Source organism: Leucoraja erinacea, chromosome 19, assembly GCF_028641065.1.
Source record: "Leucoraja erinacea ecotype New England chromosome 19, Leri_hhj_1, whole genome shotgun sequence".
Classification (NCBI taxonomy): domain Eukaryota; kingdom Metazoa; phylum Chordata; class Chondrichthyes; order Rajiformes; family Rajidae; genus Leucoraja; species Leucoraja erinaceus.
In genome coordinates, this window is record NC_073395.1 from 2,481,382 (window position 1) to 2,503,723 (window position 22,342).

Here is a 22,342-nt window from a genome sequence, read left to right on the forward strand (position 1 = left end):
CGGGGAGGGGGTGGACCGAGAGGGAAGGGAAGAATTGACAAGGGAGTTATGGAGGGAGCGGTCTTTGCGGAAGGCAGATATGGGGGGAGATGGGAAGATGTGGCGAGTAGTGGGGTCACGTTGGAGGTGGCGAAACTTACGGAGGATTATTTTTTGTATGTGACGGCTGGTGGGGTGAAAGGTGAGGACTAGGGGGACTCGGCCCTTGTTGTGAGTGCGGGGATGGGGAGAGAGAGCAGTGTTGCGGGGTATGGAGGAGACCCTGGTGCGAGCCTCATTTATGGTGGAGGAGGGGAACCCCCGTTCCCTGAATAGTGAGGACATTTCAGATGTCAGGCAGCATCTCTGGAGAGAAGGAATGGGTGACATTTCGGGTCTGAAAACGGGTCTCGTCCCGAAACGTCACCCATTCCTTCTCTCCAGAGTTGCTGCCTGTCCCGCTGAGTTACCCCAGCATTTTGTGTCTATACAAATTAGTGCATTTGGTTTACGTTAGAGATACAGCGCAGAAACAGGCCCTTCGGCCCACCGAGTCCACACACCGCCCAGCGATCCCCGCACATTAACACTATCCAACACACACTAGGGGGCACATTACCATTAGACCAAGCCAATTGACCTACAAACCTGTACGTCTTTGGAGAAACCCACGCAGGTCACGGGGAGAACCTAAAAACCCGTACAGAGTCGGGATCGAACTCTGGCGCTGCCATCCCACATGTGAACATGTCTCCCTCGCCTCGCCGCCGGTCTGTGGTTGTGCGGGGAGAGGGGGTGGCAGCAGACTGTCATTGGGTGGGCACCAGGTGGGCATGAAGCAGGCAGGTGCCAGGTGAGCTCCAGGTGGGGTCCAGGTGGGCAACAGGTGGGCATGAAGCAGGCAGTGGGCAGGTGACAGGTGGGCATGAAGCAGGCAGGTGCCAGGTGAGCTCCAGGTGGGCTCCAGGTGGGGTCCAGGTGGGGTCCAGGTGGGCATGAAGCAGGCAGTGGGCAGGTGACAGGTGGGCATGAAGCAGGCTGGTGTCAGGTGGGCATCAGGTGGGCAATAAGCAGGCACCAGGCTGGCATCAGGTTGGCTCCAGGTGAGTATCCGCCTGGCACAGAGCAGGCAGCAGGCAGACACCAGGTGGGTACCAGATTGGCACTGGGCGTGTTGCTCACCCTCGCTACTCACCAGGGATGCCCTTGCCGAAGCAGGAGAAGGACGGCCTCCTGGCAGGGATGAGGAAGAGGAGGAAGCCCAGGAAGATGGAGACGGTGGCATCCGTCCTGTAGCCTTTCCTGCAGCAAAGAACACAGTCGCTGGTCAGTGAGGGCGGAGAATAGGTTCACAGGTGATCTCACTCATCGTCAAAAACGGGAGATCAATGATTGAATCCCAGACACACTGCATCCCGACACTGGATCACAGCCACACGAGCACGCCACTGGATATGAGTGACTGGAGATCTATGCACTGGGTCTGAGTGTCAGTGGATCTGGACACTTTGTCTGTACACTGGATGCCAGTGACACTGGATCTGAGCACTGGGTGCCAGTGACACTGGATCTGGGTGCCAGATCCCAGGGATTCTGGACAAGCGCACTGGATATGAGCAACACTGGATTTGGCCACTGGATCTGATTGACAGTGCATCTGGGCACTGGTTCCAGCAAGCTGTGGATCTGGTTGGATCTTATTGGACCTGTGCACTGGATGTGAGCGACACTGGATCTGATCGACAGTGGATCTGTGCACTGTATCTGAGTGACAGTGGACCTGTGCACTGGATCTGAGTGACAGTGGACCTGTGCACTGGATCTGAGTGACAGTGGACCTGTGCACTGGATGTGAGCGACACTGGATCTGATTGACAGTGGATCTGTGCACTGGATCTGAGTGACAGTGGATCTGTGCACTGGATCTGAGTGACAGTGGATCTTTGCACTGTATCTGAGTGACAGTGGACCTGTGCACTGGATCTGAGCGACAGTGTATTTGGGCAGTGGGCCCAGTGCCGTGTGGATGTGGGCGTGGGACCAATGCGTTGTAGTCAGGGTGGGGATGACATTGATGGGGGGGGGGGGGTTCACTGTGTCATCTTAGACTGCCGTCCTCACCTCTCAAAGAGCGAGGTCCATCCCGGAACAAAGCCTGGCTCCCGTGTGAACCACAGCAAGGTCATCAACACAAAGAAAATCCCCGTCACCATCTCTGGGTAGCTGGAACAAACACCGAAGGACAACAAGTTTAAAGTCTAAAGTAGGAAACAAAATGCTGGAGATAAAGGCTGAATCAGCAAATCTAATATCATATTTATATAATATTATATTGAATATAGAAATACCTACAACAGATAATATTAGAAGAGACTGGGAACAAGAATTAGCTATAAAAATGTCAAAAGAGAGCTGGGATAAACACTTAATATATGTGCATAAATGCTCGATCAACGTACGACATACTCTAATCCAATATAAAACATTACATAGACTATATTATTCAAAAACTAAAATAAATAAACTTTTCCCCAATGTCTCAACCATTTGTGATAAATGTCAGTTACAAGAAGCTAACATAGCGCACTCTTTTGTTTTCTGTATAAAAATCCAAAAATTCTGGAACAAAATATTTGAAATCTTCACAAAATTATTTAAAACAAAATTACTAACCAAAGTAGAATGGATCATTTTTGAAATATTGGAAGGTAACCCTGAATTAAATATGTTTCAAAAGAATTTACTTAATTACGGGCTAATAATCGGAAAAAAGCTTATACTTAAATTTTGGAAAAATGTTCCAATACCAACAACAAAAATGTGGATTTCAAACATGTTCGAAACATTACACCTGGAAGAGATGAGACTCCTCCTAGCAGGCAAAGCAGACCACTTCCAAAAGACGTGGTCTGCATTTATGGAACTATTACAAGCATAAGGTGCAATAATAAGTTATAACATAAAGGCTACCAAGACCTGGAAACGGGGGGTATAAAATACATTTTTAATAAAAACATTGGTATATCCTTTTTTGCGGAGTTTTGTGTTACAATAGAGCGATTGATTTTCCTTTCTTCTTTTTTTTTCTTTTCTTTCTAGGGTCTTATTTCTTTTCTTTGCTTCCTTCTCTAATTCCTTCCCTAAGGGGTTTTCTTTTCCCAACACTTTCCTGCACCTTCACGATTCTTGCTTACTTTTCTTACTTCTTTTATTTCTATCTTTTTTAAAGCTCAAAAAATGAAGTGGTACAACATAATGTAATAAGATATATGCGATGTATTAATGTGATTTACTGTACTGCTAATAAAAATAAAATTAAAAAAAAAAAAAAATGCTGGAGAAACTCAGCGGGTGAGGCAGCATCTATGGAGCATCTCTGGAGAGAAGGAATGGGCGACATTTCGGGTCTCACCCGCTGAGTTTCTCCAACATTTTGTGTCCACCTTCAATTTTACCAGCATCTGCAGTTCTTTCTTAAACAAAGTTAAAGTCCATCCCAGTTCACCCCTAGTCGTCCCAATCCCTCAGGAACAGTCCCCCCCCCTCCCCCACCTACCTGAAGGGCCCCAACTTCTCATACTCCTCAAGGATTCTCCTCTCCGACATCTCCTCACGCTTTGTCTTTCTCTTCTTGCTCAGGGAGCAGGTTTCCTTAAAGCTGCAATGGAAGATGTATCTTATGAATAACGGGTAAGCCATTTAGAATGGAGGTGAGGAAACACTTTTTCTCACAGAGAGTGTTGTGAGTCTGTGGAATTCTCTGCCTCAGAGGGCGGTGGAGGCAGGTTCTCTGGATGCTTTCAAGAGAGAGCTAGATAGGGCTCTTAAAGATAGCGGAGGCAGGGGATATGAGGAGAAGGCAGGAACGGGGTACTGATTGTGGATGATCAGCCATGATCACATTGAATGGCGGTGCTGGCTTGAAGGGCTGAATGGCCCACTCCTGCACCTATTGTCTGTTGTAAAAATATCTATAATATATAATATACTAATTATATGTACTGCACTCCTAACCTTTGTTGGAAGAGACTGGAATAGTATTGTGAAGCTAATTCAGGAGCGGTCTTTGTAACCGTTTGGGGTTATTAAGTTTTTATTTATTTATTTATTTTATTTTAATTTTATTAGAAGTAAGTACAGTCATATGGCACCAGAGTGCCTAATATATATTTTCATAATACATTTTATGTACAACTTCATTTTCTTTTTTTTTGTTACATTGAAAAAAGATTAGAATAAGAAAAAGAAGTTAGATAGTAAAGAATAGAAAGATGTGAAATATATAGTGTGTGAAGAAAGAAAATGAGTAAATGAAGAAAGTTGAGAGAGAAAATAGAGAAAAGAAAATAAAATAAAAAAATGATTAAGTTTAAGATCTCTTTTGGAATTGTCCATTGTCCCAAATCTAAAATGTCTGAAACGTCAGAAAATCCAAACCATTGCAATTCCTAAATGAACAATATGTTGCTGTACACAAAAATGCTGGAGAAACTCAGCGGGTGCAGCGGCATCTATGGAGCGAAGGAAATAGGCAACGTTTCGGGCCGAAACCCGGAAGGGTTTCGTCCCGAAACGTTGCCTATTTCCTTCAGGGTTTCGGCCCGAAACGTCGCCTATTTCCTTCAGGGTTTCGGCCCGAAACGTTGCCTATTTCCTTCCGGGTTTCGTCTCGAAACGTCGCCTATTTCCTTCAGGGTTTCGGCCCGAAACGTTGCGTATTTCCTTCAGGGCTTCGGCCCGAAACGTTGCCTATTTCCTTCAGGGTTTCGGCCCGAAACGTTGCCTATATCCTTCGCTCCACAGACGCTGCTGCACCCGCTGAGTTTCTCCAGCATTTTTGTCTACCTTCGATTTTCCAGCATCTGCAGTTCCTTCTTAAACAATCTGTTGCTGTATCAGTTGTTGAAACCAGGATTGAGTACAAGGTCTGATTACTTGTTTTCACACATTGCTGCCTTATCTCATGCGTTCAGTCATCTTTGGGCTAGGTCAGCTGTTTTTTAAACCACTGACTAACCTTTGGTAGGTTTGTGTGGGTTATGGTATCTGAGATCCAGACGTAAAGAATGAGCCGAGATTGTGGCTTCCTGAAGATCGATTTATCCCAGTTTAAAAAAAGTTGTCTAATCCCCAGCCGGAAAACTGGCCTCATGTGTTAACTCCCCACTTTACACAGCCTTGACCCTAAAGGGCCTGTCCCATGAGCATGCGACCTGCATGTGGCAAGCGTGCCCAAACCGGAAACGGAGGTCGAGTGAGTGACGCGAAGTTCGAGCGAAATCCGCGGGAAGTTCGCACGTGTCGTACAGCGTCAAGACGTTGCGTACTGCATCGAGGCGGCTGCGGGCCGGCAGGCCGTTGCCGCGCGGAATATTTGAACACGGTCAGTTTTTCGGAGCCCCCCCCCGCGCGATGTCGGGACCAGCTCCGCACAACTCCATGCGGCTCCATACGATCGAAGTGGGACCGGCCCCGCGAGGCCGTACGGCTCAAGCGACCACGTTAGGTCGCGCTTGCCGCACGGAGTCGCATGCTGGTGGGACAGGCCGTTTAGGAGAAGAAAAGGCAATATATCGCCATTTCAGAACTGAATTGAAGATTATACAAGCAGAAATCCCAAGAAATGTTGGGTCTAAGTCCATAACTCCCTGAAAGCAGCAACATAGGCTGGTAAAGAAGGCTTATGGTATAGACAATAGACAATAAGTGCAGGAGTAGGCCATTCGGCCCTTCGAGCCAGCACTGCCATTCAATGTGGTCAGGGCTGATCGTCCACAATCAGTACCCCGTTCCTGCCTTCTCCCCATATCCCCTGACTCCGCTATTTTTAAGAGCCCTATCTAGCTCTCTCTTGAAAGCATCCAGAGCACCGCCCTCTGAGGCAGAGAATTCCACAGACTCACAACTCTCTGTGAGAAAAAGTGATTCCTCGTCTCTGTTCTAAATGCCTTATCCCTTATTCTTAAACTATGTGGCCCCTGGTTCTGGACTCCCCCAACATCGTGAACATGTTTCATGCCTCTAGTGTGTCCAAATGTGGAGGCTTTGGAAAGGGTACAGATGAGTTTTATTCTCTAAAAAGAATCCCTCTAAAAAGAATCCAGAAGAGTCTCTAGAATTGACTCTAGACTTACTGGATCTCTGTTAGAGATAGGTTACAGATGTTAGAACACAATTTCGAGATACAGCACGGAAACAGGCCCTTCGGCCCACCGGGTCCGCGCCGACCAGCGATCCCCGCACATTAACACTATCCTACACCCACTAGGGCCAATTTTTATATTTACCAAGCCAATTAACCTACAAACCTGTACATCTTTGGAGTGTGGGAGGAAACCGAAGATCTCAGAGAAAACCCACGCAGGTCACGGGGAGAACGTGCAAACTCCGTACAGACAGCGCCCGTAGTCGGGATCGAACCCGGGCCTCCGGCGCTGCATTCTACCGCTGCGCCACCGTGACCACCCTGGACATCTGTACGAAGAGAGACTCTGAAAAAGGCTCTAGAAGGTTCTAGAGGGAGAGACTCTGGACTTTAAAAACTCTCGAAGAGGCACCCCCTAATAAGGCTGTTACCTGAAGCTAGACTTATTTATAAGACTAGAAATCAAAAAGAGACAAAAGGGCATGAGAGAAGGAGGGACAAGGGCCCATAAAGTCTAGGCTAATCTCTAAGAGACTTATAAAAGAGAGAGGTGAGTCTGTGGAATTCTCTGCCTCAGAGGGCGGTGGAGGTCGGTTCTCTGGATGCTTTCAAGAGAGAGCTAGATAGGGCTCTTAAAAATAACAGAGTCAGGGGAGAAGGCAGGAACAGCAGGTACTGATTGGGGATGATCAGCCATGATCACATTGAAGGGTCAAATGGCCTACTCCTGCACCTATTATCTATTGTCTAAAAGACTCTAGAAGCAGTAGCCCCCATGAAGCCGTTCCCCAAGTCTAGGCTTATCTCTATGAAGACACATATATAAAAGACTCTTGAAGAGCCTCCCCCCCTCTCCCATGAAGCCGTTCTCATCCAGTGGGGAGTTGCTTACTTGCATCCCAGGAAAAGCCAGTGCATCCAAACCCAGGTGAGCACCAGCATGATGAGGGCGATGGGGAAACTGAACACAAACCAGGTGCCAAAGTTGATGGAGCGAGACTCTGGGTAGCGGCTGTGGGAAAGACAAACAGGCAGACGTCAGCCCCGGCAGGCACGCATGTTCACAAGCTATAGGAGTAGAATTAGGCCATTCGGCCCATCGAGTCCACTCCGCCATTCAATCGTGGCTGATCTATCACTGCCTCCTAATCCCATTATAACCATATATAACAATTACAGCACGGAAACAGACCCTTCTGGTCCATGCCGAACACTTACTCTCACCTAGTCCCATCTACCTGCACTCAGACCATAACCCTCCATTCCTTTCCCGTCCATATACCTATCCAATTTATTTTTAAATGATAAAAACGAACCTGCCTCCACCACCTCCACTGGAAGCTCATTCCACACCGCTACCACTCTCTGAGTGAAGAAGTTCCCCCCTCATGTTACCCCTAAACTTCAGTCCCTTAATTCTGAAGTCATGTCCTCTTGTTTGAATCTTCCCTACTCTCAATGGGAAAAGCTTATCCACGTCAACTCTGTCTATCCCTCTCATCATTTTAAAGACCTCTATCAAGTCCCCCCTTAACCTTTTGCGCTCCAAAGAATAAAGACCTAACTTGTTCAACCTTTCTCTGTAACTTAGTTGCTGAAACCCAGGCAACATTCTAGTAAATCTCCTCTGTGCTCTGTACTCACTTTAAGGTGAAGGGAAAGATTTAATAGGAATCTGAGGGGTAACTTTTCCACACAAAGGGTGGTGGGTGTATGGAACACGCTGCCTTCTCCCCATAACCCTTGACACCTGTTCTTTTAAAAAAAAAAATGATTTTAAATTATTTTTATTAGAAGCAATTGTACACGGATAAAGCATTCGGCATCTAAAATTATACAATTCTTGTACAGCTTCACTTTTAACCTTTTAACCCGAAAATTAGTGAAAAGAAAAGATAAAGAACAAGACAAACATAGAAATTAGGTGCAGGAGTAGGCCATTCGGCCCTTCGAGCCTGCACCGAAGGAAAAGGTGAGGTGAGATGATAGCTCGAAAAAGCACTAATCAAGAATCTGTCTATCTCTGCCTTAAAAATATCCACCCACCTGACCTCCACAGCCGTCTGTGGCAATGAGTTCCACAGATTAACTGCCCTCTGACTAAAGAAGTTCCTCCTCACCTCCTTTCTAAAAGAGCGCCCTTTAATTCTGAGGCTGTGACCTCTGTTCCTGGACTCTCCCACCAGTGGAAACATCCTCTCCGCATCCACTCTATCTATGCCTGGTAAGGTCGCGCCTGCCAGCATCTCTCCCAGGGCAGTGATCGTTCAAAGTAGAACACAGAACAGTGTGACACAAAGGGACTGGCCCTTCCACAGGTAGACAAAATTGCTGGAGAAACTCAGCGGGTGCGGCAGCATCTATGGAGCGAAGGAAATAGGTAACGTTTCGGGCCGAAACCCTTCCGGGTTTCGGCCCGAAACGTTGCCTATTTCCTTCAGGGTTTCGGCCCAAAACGTCGCCTATTTCCTTTGCTCCCTAGATTCAGATTCAGATTCAATTTTAATTGTCATTGTCAGTGTACAGTACAGAGACAACGAAATACATTTAGCATCTCCCTGGAAGAGCGACATAGCAAATGATTTGAATAAATAATGATAAGTGTCCGGGGGGGTTGGTGATTGGCAGTCACCGAGGTACGTTGTTGAGTAGAGTGACAGCCTCCGGGAAGAAGCTGTTCCTGGACCTGCTGGTTCGGCAACGGAGAGACCTGTAGCGCCTCCCGGATGGCAGGAGGGTAAACAGTCCATGGTTGGGGTGAGAGCAGTCCTTGGCGATGCTGAGCGCCCTCCGCAGACAACGCTTGCTTTGGACAGACTCAATGGAGGGGAGCGAGGAACCGGTGATGCGTTGGGCAATTTAGATGCTGCCGCACCCGCTGAGTTTCTCCAGCACTTTTGTCTACCTTCGATTTTCCAGCATCTGCAGTTCCTTCTTGAACACCCGGCCCTTCCACACTCAGCTTTCATGCTAGCTCGCAGAACAGCAGAACGCAAGAACGGCCCATGTCAATTGCGATGCCAGGTTTAACTAATCTCCTCTGATCCATATCCCTCTATTCCCTAGAAAGTCACAGCGTGCTAGACTAACTCAGCAGGTCAGGCAGCATCTCTGGAGAAAAGGAATAGATGATGTCTCGAGTCGGAACCATTCTTCCAAGAAATAACTTACTGTAAGAGAATGTTACTCTTTGAAGAAGGGTCTCGACCTGTAACGTCACCCATTCCTTCTCTCCAGGGATGCGGCCTGTCCCGTTGAGTTACTCCAGCATTTCGTGTCTATCTTCGGTGTAAACCAGCATCTGCAGTTCCTTCCTACACATTCCCTGCTTAGCCATGTGACTATCTAAAAGCCTCTTAGTTTGGTTTAGTTTAGAGATACAGCGTGGAAACAGGCCCTTCGGCCCACCAGGTGTACACTGACCATCCATCACCCGCTCACACTAGTTCTATGTTATCCCACTCTCTCACCCACTCCCTACACGCTTGGAGCAGTTCTTACAATTAACCTGCAAACCCGCACGTCTTTGGGATATGGGAGGAAACCGGAGCACCCGGAGGAAACCCACGTGGTCACGTACAAACTCCAAACGCAAGCACACACACACACACATGCACACACACACATGCACACACACATGCACACACACACACACATGCACACGCACACACACACACACGCACACACACATGCACACACACATGCACATGCGCACACACATGCACACACACATGCACACTCGTACGCACACACTCGCACACACTCGCACACACGCACATATACACAAGCAAATACATATACACACATGCACATGCACACGCACATACACACAAGCAAATGCACAAGCACATACACACATACACACGCACATACACACATACACAAATACACACACATAGACACGCACACATACACCCACATGCGGACGCACATGCACACACAGAGTACCAGAGGTCGGGATGGAACCCGGGTCTCTGGCGCAGTGAGCCAGTGGCTCTGCCCGTTACGCCACCGTGCCGCCCATACCGGTGGGGCGATCGGACCCAGCTGACGGACGGGCAGGCGGTCGGTGCTAGTGGGTGGAGCAGCTTACCTGTTGAACTGTTCAGCAAAGATGAGGTTGGTTGAGGTCCCCGTGATGGTCATCAGGCCTCCAATGGTCGCGGCGTAGGTAATACTCAGCGACAGACACTTACAAATCATATGGTCACGTTTGGTCTTATATTTACTGCTGTACTCCATGCCCGCCTGGCCCGGCTCCTGGTGGGGGGGGGGGGGGGACAGCAACAGAATAGATCACAGCTCAACGCTAATCCATTGCCAGCCAGACACAAGGTGCTGCAGATACCCAGCGGGGGCCATCAGCAGGCCATGTTCATAGCACAATTAGGCCATTCAGCCCATCGACTCTACTCCGCCATTCAATCATAGAAACATAGAAACATAGAAATTAGGTGCAGGAGAGGAGGCCATTCGGCCCTTCGAGCCTGCACCAGCACCGCCATTCAATATGATCATGGCTGATCATCCAACTCAGTATCCCGTACCTGCCTTCTCTCCATACCCTCTGATCCCCTTGGCCACAAGGGCCGCATCTAACTCCCTCTTAAATATAGCCAATGAACTGGCCTCGACTACCCTCTTTTTTTTGGACTGTAAATCTAGGTAGCTGTGCCTCACGGTCACCCCGACTGGCACAGTAAATTGCAGCTCAAACACTGGCCGTTTTCGATGTTTTTAACGGGTGTGAAAGTGCGTGTTTTCCCATCCACTAACATGTACCGGATGTATAGCATGTCCTCCACTTCAGATTTTCGGTCACGTGGGTGCGGATCTACGCTCCAGTGACCTTTGGTGAAATCACCCTATAGGCAACGTTTCGGGCCGAAACCCTTCTTCAGACCGGAGTTGGTCCTTAGCCTCAATAACTTCTCGTTTGACTCCTCCTATTTCCTCCGAATACAAGGCGTAGCTATGGGCACACGCATGGGCCCCAACTATGCCTGCCTCTTTGTCGGGTACATTGAACAATCCTTGTTCGAGGCTTACCAGGGCCCCATCCCCGACCTCTACCTCCGAACAATCTCCTCAAGGTTAGTGTGGGAATGGGAAGGGGGGGGTTAGTGTGATTAGCCACTGGGTGATCCAGCAGGCCTTGGCTGACCCAGCGCAAGTGTTGGGTGAATCTGTCGCCAAGTCTACGCTTGGTCTTGTCGATGTACAGGGGCCACAGGGGTGAACCGCGGAGGCAGTAGATGATTGATAAACTTCTGTGCATTCCTGCTCCCCAGACTGAGCCGGTATTTACCCCGTCCACATTATCTGTCGCGTGCAAACATATTAAGCCAAAGCTTCGACCTTTTGGATCTGTTTGAGTGTTTGAGTTGGAATCGTTGAGAATTTCTGAGCAGATGTTGGAGCTGACGGGAGTGTTTGGCTTCAGCGAGCAGCTGATATCCAGGCAATCGATAACCTTGTGGTCTGTTTACCCACGTCTGCATTCGGCCAAGCCGGGACGGCCAATGTTATTGTGTCTGCAAGCCAACCCTTCACACAAACTCAGCGCGGACACTCCTGATGCGACATCGATGAATCCATGGAACAGGACAGCACAGGAACAGGCCATTCGGCCCACAATGTCCGTGCTGGACATGATGCCAAGGTAAACTGCCTGCAAGTGATCCATATCCCTCCATTCCCTGCATACCCATGTTCCTCTCTAAACGCCACTATCGTATTTGCCTCCACCACCACCCCTGGCAGCACGTTCCAGGCACCCACCACCCTCTGTAAAACAAAACTTGCCCCCGCACGTCTCCTTTAAACTTCGCCCCTCTCACCTTCAAACTCTCCCCACCAGGCTTTGACAGTTCTACCCTGGGATAAAAGGTTGCGACTGTCTACCCTATCTGCACACCTCCAGATTCAGGGACAGTTTCTTCCCAGCTGTCATCAGGCAACTGAACCATCCCACCACAACCAGAGAGCAGTGCTGAACAACTATCCACTTCATTGGTGACCCTCGGACTAACCTTTGTTTAAGAAAGAACTGCAGATGCTGGAGAAACTCCGCGGGTGCGGCAGCATCTATGGAGCGAAGGAATAGGTGACGTTTCGGGTCGAGACCCTGCTTCCCCTCTCCCCCACAGCCTACTGTCTCCGCCTCTTCCTTTCTTCTGCCTACCCCCCACCCCCACATCAGTCTGAAGAAGGGTCTTGACCTGAAACGTCACCTATTCCTTTGCTCCATAGATGCTGACTCACCTGCTGAATTTCTCCAGCATTTTTGTCTACTTCAGACTATACTTGATCGGACTTTGCTGGCTTTACCTTGCGTTAAACGTTATTCGTTTCATCATGTATCTGTACACTGTGGCTGGGTCGATTGTAATCATGTATTGTCTTTCCGCTGACTGGATAGCACGCAACCAAAACTTTTCACTGTACCTTGGTACACGGGACAATAAACTAAACTGTAAACTGTAATTCTATCTAAACTGTGAGTCTATGCCTCCTGTAATTTTATATATTTCTAATACATCTCCTCCGCTCAACCAGTGACGTTCTAGGGAAAAAGTTCCAAGATTGTCCACCTCTCAATAGACAATGGACAATAGGTGCAGGAGTAGGCCAATCGGCCCTTCGAGCCTGATGTTGGGGGTGTCCAGAACCAGGGGCCACACAGTTTAAGAATAAGGGGTAAGCCATTTAGAACGGAAACGAGGAAACACTTTTTCTCACAGAGAGTCGTGAGTCTGTGGAATTCTCTGCCTCAGAGGGTGATGGAGGCCGGTTCTCTGGATACTTTCAAGAGAGAGCTAGATAGGGCTCTTAAAAGATAGCGGAGTCAGGATATATGGGGAGAAGGCAGGAACGGGGTACTGATTGGGGATGATCAGCCATGATCACATTGAATGGCGGTGCTGGCTCGAAGGGCCGAATGGCCTCTACTCCTGCACCTATTGTTTATGTTTCTATGTAAACTACAGAGATGTTTATGTGAACCCTGCAGAACTCAAGTAGTCTCATAATCTATTCCCGGCGACTCTAAATCATCATTATCAGGTACCGGAGAGAGGTCAGTGGGGCCAACAAACAGGAAGAAACAGAATGCAGCCAACAACCAAACAAAGACGGTGATAAGAGCAACAGGTGATGAAACCACAGACCTGGCCATCGGACAGAGTCAACATCTCCTTGTCAGATCGGTTCTTCTTCATTCCACTGCAAGAACAAACAAGATGTTAAATAACTCTAGTAATTCCACCACGGAAACACGTTGGCCGAATCAACGCCCGCTATCTCAAAGAACTTTGAACGATCGATAATAGTAAACAATCTGAGTCAGATGTTCGCCATTATTGGCACTGTCCCACCCGTCCCTCCACCCTCTGTCCCCTTCCACCTATATCCCTCCCCCCAGCTTTACATCTCAACTCCTTTTGTCTTCCACCCATCTCTGGCCATTGTCTATCCATCTTCCAGCCAACCCCCTCAGCTGTATCCACCTATCACTTGTGTATTAAGGAATTGCAGATAGACACAAAATGCTGGAGTAACTCTGCGGGACAGGCAGCATCTCTGGAGAGAAGGAATGAACAAGGGTCTCGACCTGAAACGTCACCTATTCATAGAAACATAGAAAATAGATGCAGGAGGAGGCCATTCGGCCCTTCGAGCCAGCACCGCCATTCATTGTGATCATGGCTGATCGTCCCCAATCAATAACCTGTGCCTGCCTTCTCCCCATATCCCTCGACTCCACTAGACCCTAGAGCTCTATCTAACTCTCTCTTAAATCCATCCAGTGACTTGGCCTCCACAGCCCTCTGTGGCAGGGAATTCCACAAATTCACAACTCTCTGGATGAAAACGGTTTTTCTCACCTCAGTCTTAAATGGCCTCCCCTTTATTTGAAGACTGTGGCCCCTGGTTCTGGACTCGCCCAACATTGGGAACATTTTTCCTGCATCTAGCTTGTCCAGTCCTTTTATAATTTTAAATGTTTCTATAAGATTCCCCCCTCGTCCTTCTAAACTCCAGTGAATACAAGCCTAGCCTTTTCGATCTTTCCTCATATGACAGTCTCGCCATCCCAGGGATCAATCTCGTGAACCTACGCTGCACTGCCTCAATCACAAGGATGTCCTTCCTCAAATTAGGAGACCAAAACTGTACACAATACTCCAGATGTGGTCTCACCAGAGCCCTATACAACTGCAGAAGAACCTCTCTACTCCTATACTGAAATTCTCTTGTTCCTTTTCTCCAGAGATGCTGCCTGACCTGCTGCTGAGTTTCTAGCCACCTCTCACTTGCCCAGGCTTTGTCCTGCTACCTCTCCACCTCTTTCCACCTTCTCCACCCGATTGCAATCAGTCCGAAGACCTGAACAACCATTTATCCAATCCCTCTACAGACACTGCCTGACCTGCTGAGACTGTCTCTCTCCCTCCAAAGATCCTGCCTGAGATCCACCATCACTTGCGTTTTGCTGAAGGTTCCAGCCCCTGCAGCTCCGCCTGTCTCCGATAATTCTTTGAGTCCACTGGCTATTTTCCTGTTTGAGTACGAGTGGCCATAAATCATGCTGTCTTGGCCAGTAACGTTAGTCCTGCAACATCCACGCCTTGCCCAGAACATTGAAAGCACCCGCTTCAATTGAAGGATAAATTGGTCGAGATACATGGTGTCAGGTAGGGAACCTCTCCCTCAAAGTCAGCAAGACCAAGGAGCTAGTTATCAACTTCAGGAAGCAAGGGTGAGTAAGTAAGTGCCCCATTCAGCATCCATGGTGTTGCTGTGGAAATGGTGGCCAGCTTCAGGTTCCTTGGCGTATATATTATCAATGATCTATCATGGACGAAACAACATTGATGCGATGGCCAAGGTACACCAACGCCTCTACTTTCTCAGGAGAAAGTAGCTCCTCCAACTAGTGGTCTCCTTCTGCAAGTCTCCAACTTCCACAGATGCACCACAGAGAGCGGACTGTCGGGTTGAATCACAGCTTGGTTTGGGAACAGCTCTGCCCAAGACCACAAGAAATGGTAGAGAGTTGTAGATGTAGCCCAGTCCGTCACACAGACCACACTCCCCACCATTGTAGATGTAGCCCAGTCCCACACACACCACAGTCCCCACCATTGTAGATGTAGCCCAGTCCATCACACACACCACACTCCCCACCATTGTAGATGTGGCCCAGTCCATCACACACACACACCACACTCCCCACCATTGTAGATGTAGCCCAGTCCATCATACAGACCACACACTCCCCACCTTTGTAGATGTAGCCCAGTCCCACACACACCACACTCCCCACCATCGACTCCATCTACACTTCACCCTGCCTTGGGTCAGCAGCCAACATCATCAAAGACTTGTCCCTGTCCCACCCCGGCCATTCCTTCTTCTCCCCGCTCCCGTCCGGCAGAAGGTACAGAAGCTTGAAAGCGCGCACCACCAGACTCAGGAACAGCCTCTTCCCCTCTGTAATCAGGCTTCTGAACGGCCCTTCCATAAGCTAGGGCACTGTCCGATTCACCTCTACCCCATTGTGGACATTGGACTTTGTCTGTGGAACAGATGCGCTACGATGCTGAGAACTATATTCTGCACTCTGTATCTTCCCCTTTGCTCCACCTATTGGACTTTGAATGACTTTAAATTTGATTGTATTTATATGTAACGTTATCTGATCTGTTTGGGATAGCAAGCAAACAAAGCTTTTCACTGTACCTCGGTACACGTGACAATAATAAATGTCAGCCTGGTCCCAGGGTGAAGAGTGCACACTGTTGATGTGTCTTCATTTCAAGGACGAGTTCCAGATTGGATTTGTAATGTGTTTGTCAGCCGTTAAATAGAGCTGGTCTTGGGTCGACAGCACATGCAACACATCGATCCAGTCTCATTAAAAGATCTATTTGGGTTCAAAATAGCCTTAATGGAGAGTGGTGCAATTAACTTGCCAATGTCTGAATGAGAGCTGACAGATAGTGATGTGAACTCTGTCCCTTGAGTACGTGCTCGATGTATGCTGACAACTCTCTCCTTCAATCGTTACAGTCGCTAACAGTCAATAGACGATAGACAATAGGTGCAGGAGTAGGCCATTCGGCCCTTCGAGCCAGCACCGCCATTCAATGTGATCAAGGCTGATCATCCCCAATCAGTACCCCGTTCCCGCCTTCTCCCCATATCCCCTGACTCCGCTATCTTTAAGAGCTCCCTCTTGAAAGCCTCCACTGCCCTCTGAGGCAGAGAATTCCACAGACTCACTACTCTCTGTGAGAAAAAATGTTTTCTCGTCTCCGTTCTAAATGGCTTACTCCTTATTCTTAAACTGTGTGGCCCCTGGTTCTGGACTCCCCCAACATCGGGAACATGTTTCCTGTCTCTAGCGTGTCCAAACCCTTAACAATTTTATCTATGTTAACAACCTTAACAGTCTTGGTCCTAACATTCACCCGAGGTTCACTTCATGAGCTGGTTTAAACCATTGCGTGCAGCTTTAGCTTAGTTTTGTTTGGTGCAGAGATACAGCATGGAAGCAGAAGGTGGACAAGAGTGCTGGAGAAACTCAGCGGGTGCAGCAGCATTAATGGAGCGAAGGAAATAGGCAACGTTTCGGGCCGAAACCCTGAAGGAAATAGGCAACGTTTCGGGCCGAAACCCTGAAGGAAATAGGCAACGTTTTGGGCCGAAACCCTGAAGGAAATAGGCAACGTTTCGGGCCGAAATCCTTCCGGGTTTCGGCCCGACACGTTGCCTATTTCCTTCGCTCCATAGATGCTGCTGCACCCGCTGAGTTTCTCCAGCACTTTTGTCTACCCTCTATTTTCCAGCATCTGCAGTTCCTTCTTGAACAGCATGGAAACAGGCCATTTGGCCCATCAACCAGCGATCCCCGCAAGCTAACACTACCCTACACACACTAGGGACAATTTACATTCACACCAAGCCAATTAACCTACAAACCTGCACGCCTTTGGAGTGTGGGAGGAAACCGAAGATCTCGGAGAAAACCCACGCGGTCACGAGGAGAACGCACAAACTCCATGCCGACAGCGCCCGTAGTCAGGGTCGAACCCGGGTCACTGGCGCTGTGAGGCAGCAACTCTACCGCTGCACCACTGTGCTGCCCGTTATGGGAAGGATGTGTTGGCTTTGGAGAGGGTGCGGAAGAGGTCTACGCCTGGATGAAAGAATATTAGCTCTAAGGTAGACACAAAATGCTGGAGGAACTCAACGGGTCAGTCAGCGTCTCTGTTGACGTTTCAGGTCAGGACTGAGAGCACAGATTGTTAGATTGAGAGCTCAGATTGTCAGATGTTATGGGGAGACCTGATGGAAATATATAGAACCTTGTTCCCAGGGTGGAAATGCCAAAGGCTAGAGGGCATAACTTTAAGGTACGAGTGGCAAACTTTAATATGCAGGGCATGTTTTTTCCTCACAGCGCCAGAGACCTGGGTTCAATCCTGACCTCGGGTGCTGCCTGAGAGGAGTTTGCACGTTCTCCCTGTTTCCCCAAGATGCTCCAGTTGCTTGACCCGCTGAGTTACTCCAGCACTTTATGTGTGTGTGTTTTGTGAACCAGCTCCAGCTGCAGTTCCTCGTCTCCCCACCAACATTGTCTGGAATGAGTTTATTGGTATTTGCTTCGGTAACTGGAACGCCAACAATGGCGGCACGGTGGCGCAGCGGTAGAGTTGCTGCCTTACAGCGCCGGACATGAATCCTGACTACGGGCGCTGCCTGCACGGAGTTTGCACGTTCTCCCCGTAACCAGGTGGGTTTTCTCCAGGTGCTCAGGTTTCCTCCCACTCTACAAAGATATACAGGTTTGTAGGTTAATCGCAAAATGATGGAGTAACTCAGCGGAACAGGCAGCAACTCTGGATAGAAGAAATGGGCGACGGTTCGGGTCGAGACCCTTCTTGCTTGTTGATTAATTGGCTTTGGTAAAAAAAATAATTGTAAATTGTCCCAGGTGTGTTGGATAGTGCTAGTGTACAGGTGATCACTGGTCAGCATGGACTCGGTGGGCCGAAGGGCCTGTTTCCGCACTGTATCTTCCCAGTCTAAGGACTATTTAGAAAATTAACTAAAGGGCCTGTCCCACTTACGCGACCTTGGCTCGCAAATTACGCAACCTCGTGGTCGCTTGAGGTGTACGGGCACCATATGGTCGCGCGGGGCCAGTCCCACTTAGAAGCGCGGAGTTGTGCGGGGCTGGTCCCAACATCGCACGGGGCTCCGAAATTCTTGCAGTGATCGAAATCTTCGTGCGCCAATGACATGTTGGCCCGCGTACGCACGCAGGCGCATTGCGGTCATACGCAGCGTCTTGACAGCGTATGCCTAGCGCGTGGCGTTGCACGATGACATCACCGCCCGGTGTGGCGTTGCGTGATGATGTCACCGCCCGGTGAAGTTGGCCCGCTTCCTGCCCAGCTGATTGGTAAGCATGACGTAAATGACATCACGCGCGAACTTAGCGCAAACTTTAGCGCGAACTTAGTGCGAACTTACGCAGACCTCCGCTTCCGGTTGGTCGCGCCAAACGCACGCAATCGCACGCAAGTGGGACAGGCCCTTTAAGCTAATCACCAAGGAAAGAAAAGTTTGTCTCTTCTGAACCCATCCCCCTCCCCTGTCCCATCCCCGGAGCCCAGTTTACCGCAGCCCGAACAATAAACTCAATGTGGGACTTACTTTTCTTTAAGGTAGATAAGTTCCAGCTGTCTCTTCTCATTCTCACCCCCTGGAAAAAATAACGGGAAGATATTGAAACTTGCAAAATGAAAAAGGCAAATGTATCATAAACAAATCTAACTTTGGGGGCCAGGGTTACATGGACTTCTGGCCATGGTGTGTAATGGTTATGTTATCCTCCAGGATGGTGGTTGCTGGAGGGAGGAGAGGGTGGGTGCTGGTGAGTGGGCTGTGGACTCACCCCCCGTTGCCCCACAGATGCTAACTACACACCCAGTGTAAAGTGTTGATGCAGGAAGAATTTAGAGACCAGTCTGACGAAGGGTCGCCTCATCGCCTGTTCCTTCGCTCCATAGATGCTGCCTCACCCGCTGAGTATCTAAGGCACTGGTCTGGCCACATTTGGAGTATTGTGAGCAATTTTGGGCCCCATATCTGAGGAATGATGTGCTGGCCCTGGAGAGGATCCAGAGAAGGTTTATGGGATTGATCCCAGGAATGAGTGGGTTTGCATATGATGAGCATTTAACGGCACTGGGTCTGTACTTGCTGGAGAAGGATGAGGGGGAACCTCATTGAAACTTATTAAATAGTGAAAGGCCTGGATAGAGTGGCTGTGGAGAGGATGTTTCCACTAGTGGGAGAGTCTAGGACTAGGGGTCACAGGCTCAGAATTAAAAGGGCGATCCTTTAAGAAGGAGGAATTTCTTCAGTCAGAGGGAGGTGAATCTGTGGAATTCGTTGCCACACAGACGGCTGTGGAGGCCACATGGTCAGTGGATATTTTTAAGGCAGAGATAGATAGATTTGTGATTATTACGGGTGTCAGGGGTTCTGGGGAGAAAGCAGGAGAATGGGGTACTGATGACCTTACGACCTTAGCGCAGGAAGGAATTGCAAGTGATGGTTTAAACTGATGCAGTAATCTCAAATATAGACACAAAATGCTGGAGTAACTCAGCAGGACAGGCAGCATCTCTGAAGAGAGGGAATGGTCGACGTTTCAGGTCGAGACCCTTTTTCAGACTGAGGAAGAAGTCTGAAGAAGGGTCTTGACCCGAAGTGTCACTCATGCCTTCCATCCGGAGATGTTGCCTTTCCCGCTGAGTGACTCCAGCATTTTGTGTCTATCTTTGACCTTACTGCAGCGCTGATGAGTTGCGCTGTTCCACGCCGTGCCAGCCATACCTACCGTACTTGTGGGAGGCTGAGTTGGTGTAGGTGTCCTCCGCACTGTCGGTGTCGATGATGACGGCCAAGTCCATGTCGGCCTCCAGGCTGGTGCTGATCAGCTGCTGGAGCACGGCCTCAGCGATGGGCATGACCATGGCCGTGGTGGACGTGTTACTGAGCCACATGGACAAGAACACAGTGCAGCACATGAAGCCCAGGACCAACCTGCGGACACAGACCAACGTCAACCCTAAACTCCTACCCTGCCGACACATATCCAATCCACCACTGGCCAGCGCCGTGACGGGAGACGGGAGACCGGTAGACGCGGTAGACGGTAGTGACAGTAGACGGGAGACGGTAGACGGGACACGGGACACGGGAGACGGGAGACGGTACACGGGAGACGGGAGACGGCACACGGGAGACGGACGGCAGATGGGAGACGGTAGACGGGACGGGACACGGGACACGGGAGACGGGACACGGGACACGGGACACGGGACACGGGACAGACGGGAGACGGGAGACGGGAGACGGTAGACGGGAGACGGTAGACGGGAGACGGGAGACGGGAGACGGGACACAGGAGACAGTAGATAATAGACAGGACACGGGAGACGGGACACGGGAGACGGTAGACGGGACACGGGAGACGGGAGACGGGAGACGGTAGACGGTAGACGGTAGACAATAGGTGCAGGAGTAGGCCATTTGGCCTTTCGAGCCAGCACCGCCATTCAATGTGATCATGGCTGATTATCCCCAATCAGTACCCCGTTCCTGCCTTCTCTCCATATCCCCTGACTCCGCTATCTTTAAGAGCCCTAACTAACTCTCTCTTGAAAGTATCCAGAGAACCGGCCTCCACTGCCTGGTAGAGAATTCCACAGATTCACAAGTCTCTGGGTGAAAACGTTATTCCTCATCTAGGGCAGTTCTGTCAGGTAAGCGGGTAGTGCCGCTGCCTCACAGCGCCAGAGACCCGGGTTCAATCCTGACTTCGGGTGCTGTCTGTGTGTGTGGAGTTTGCACGTTCTCCCTGTGACCTTATAGCGTTTCCTCCCACATCCCAAAGACGTGCGTTGGTTTGCAGGCTAATCGGCCCCTCTGTAGATTGCCCCCTAGTGTGTAGGGAGTGGATGAGAAAGTGGGATAGCACAGAACTAGTGTGGATCGATGGTCGGCGTGGACTCGTGCCTGGTGTGTTGGTGAGAGGGAGCATCTGAGGGGAATTGGTGAGACTGAGGGGAGATGGAATGAATGTAGGATTAGTATAAAGTGGTGGGGATTGGTGGCACGGAATTAGTGGGCCGAAGGGCCTGTTTCATGCTGCCTATCTCAATGACCATGGTAGCTCAGACCCTCCCTGTCCTTGGATCCCACCTGGTTTCTCCTCATGCCCCCATCCATGAACCCTAAAGGGCCTGTCCCACTTAGGCGATTTTTTAGGTGAATACAGACGACTAGACTATCGCCAATGGTCGCCGGGATGTTGCCCGTACGGTCGTGAGTCGTCTCCTCAGTCGCCCCAAGAATCGTAGCGTCTTTCTGGTCGCTGCTGGATTTTGACGCCAATGAGCGTAGCTTGACTTCTCCTGACGTAGCTGTTGCGTAGGTTGTCTCCAGGCGTTGACTTTGTTTTTTTTGTTGTTAAAGTAATGATTCTATTTCAAATTTTACGTTTTTTCGGCGACCTGCTGCGATTATGACAGTTGCCTAAAAATAGCCTAAGTGGGACAGGCCCTTGAAGATAGACACAGAGTGCTGGAGTAACTCAGCGGGACAGGCAGCGTCTCTGGAGAGAATGAATGGGCGATGTTTTGGGTCGAGACCCTCCTTCATAATTGTGAGTGAAGGGAAAGGGAGAGATGTAATCTATACCGTCAATATCTCTCGTTTCCCTCTCCCCTGACTCTCAGTCTGAAGGGTCTCGACCTCAAACGTCACCTATACCTTCTCTCCAGAGATGCTGCCTGACCCGCTGAGTTACTCCAGCTTTTTCGCAGAGATTACGGTTTTAAGTTTGGTTGCAGTGTCCCCCGCATCCACTGGAGGGCTCCACTGTGTGTGTGTGTGTGTGTGTGTGTGTGTCTGTGTGTGTCTGTGTGTGTGTGTGTGTCTATATGTGTGTGTGTGTGTGTGTATGTGTGTGTGTGTGTATGTGTGTGTGTCTGTCTGTCTGGGTCTGTATGTGTCTGTCTGTATGTGTGTGTGTGTGTGCGTGTATGTGTGTGTGTGTGTGTGTGTGTGTGTGTGTGTGTGTGTGTGTGTGTGTGTGTGTGGCTCTGTGTGTGTCTGTGTGTGTGTGTGTGTGTG

General features: G+C 49.4%; 1 protein-coding gene across 1 annotated transcript in view; it reads right to left on the reverse strand.

Annotated features, from left to right (window-relative positions):
- The window catches only part of LOC129706082 (solute carrier family 13 member 4-like), a 44,833-nt gene that overhangs the window by 6,201 nt on the left and 16,290 nt on the right, over positions 1–22,342 (reverse strand). Inside the window, exons 4-11 of the mRNA XM_055650052.1 lie at positions 20,043–20,248; positions 18,851–18,899; positions 13,294–13,348; positions 10,218–10,384; positions 7,017–7,136; positions 3,536–3,637; positions 2,101–2,202; positions 1,175–1,281 (exon numbers count right to left, since the gene is read on the reverse strand). Coding sequence (XP_055506027.1) covers positions 1,175–1,281; positions 2,101–2,202; positions 3,536–3,637; positions 7,017–7,136; positions 10,218–10,384; positions 13,294–13,348; positions 18,851–18,899; positions 20,043–20,248 — 908 coding nt within the window. The remainder of the gene's footprint in view (positions 1–1,174; positions 1,282–2,100; positions 2,203–3,535; positions 3,638–7,016; positions 7,137–10,217; positions 10,385–13,293; positions 13,349–18,850; positions 18,900–20,042; positions 20,249–22,342) is intronic.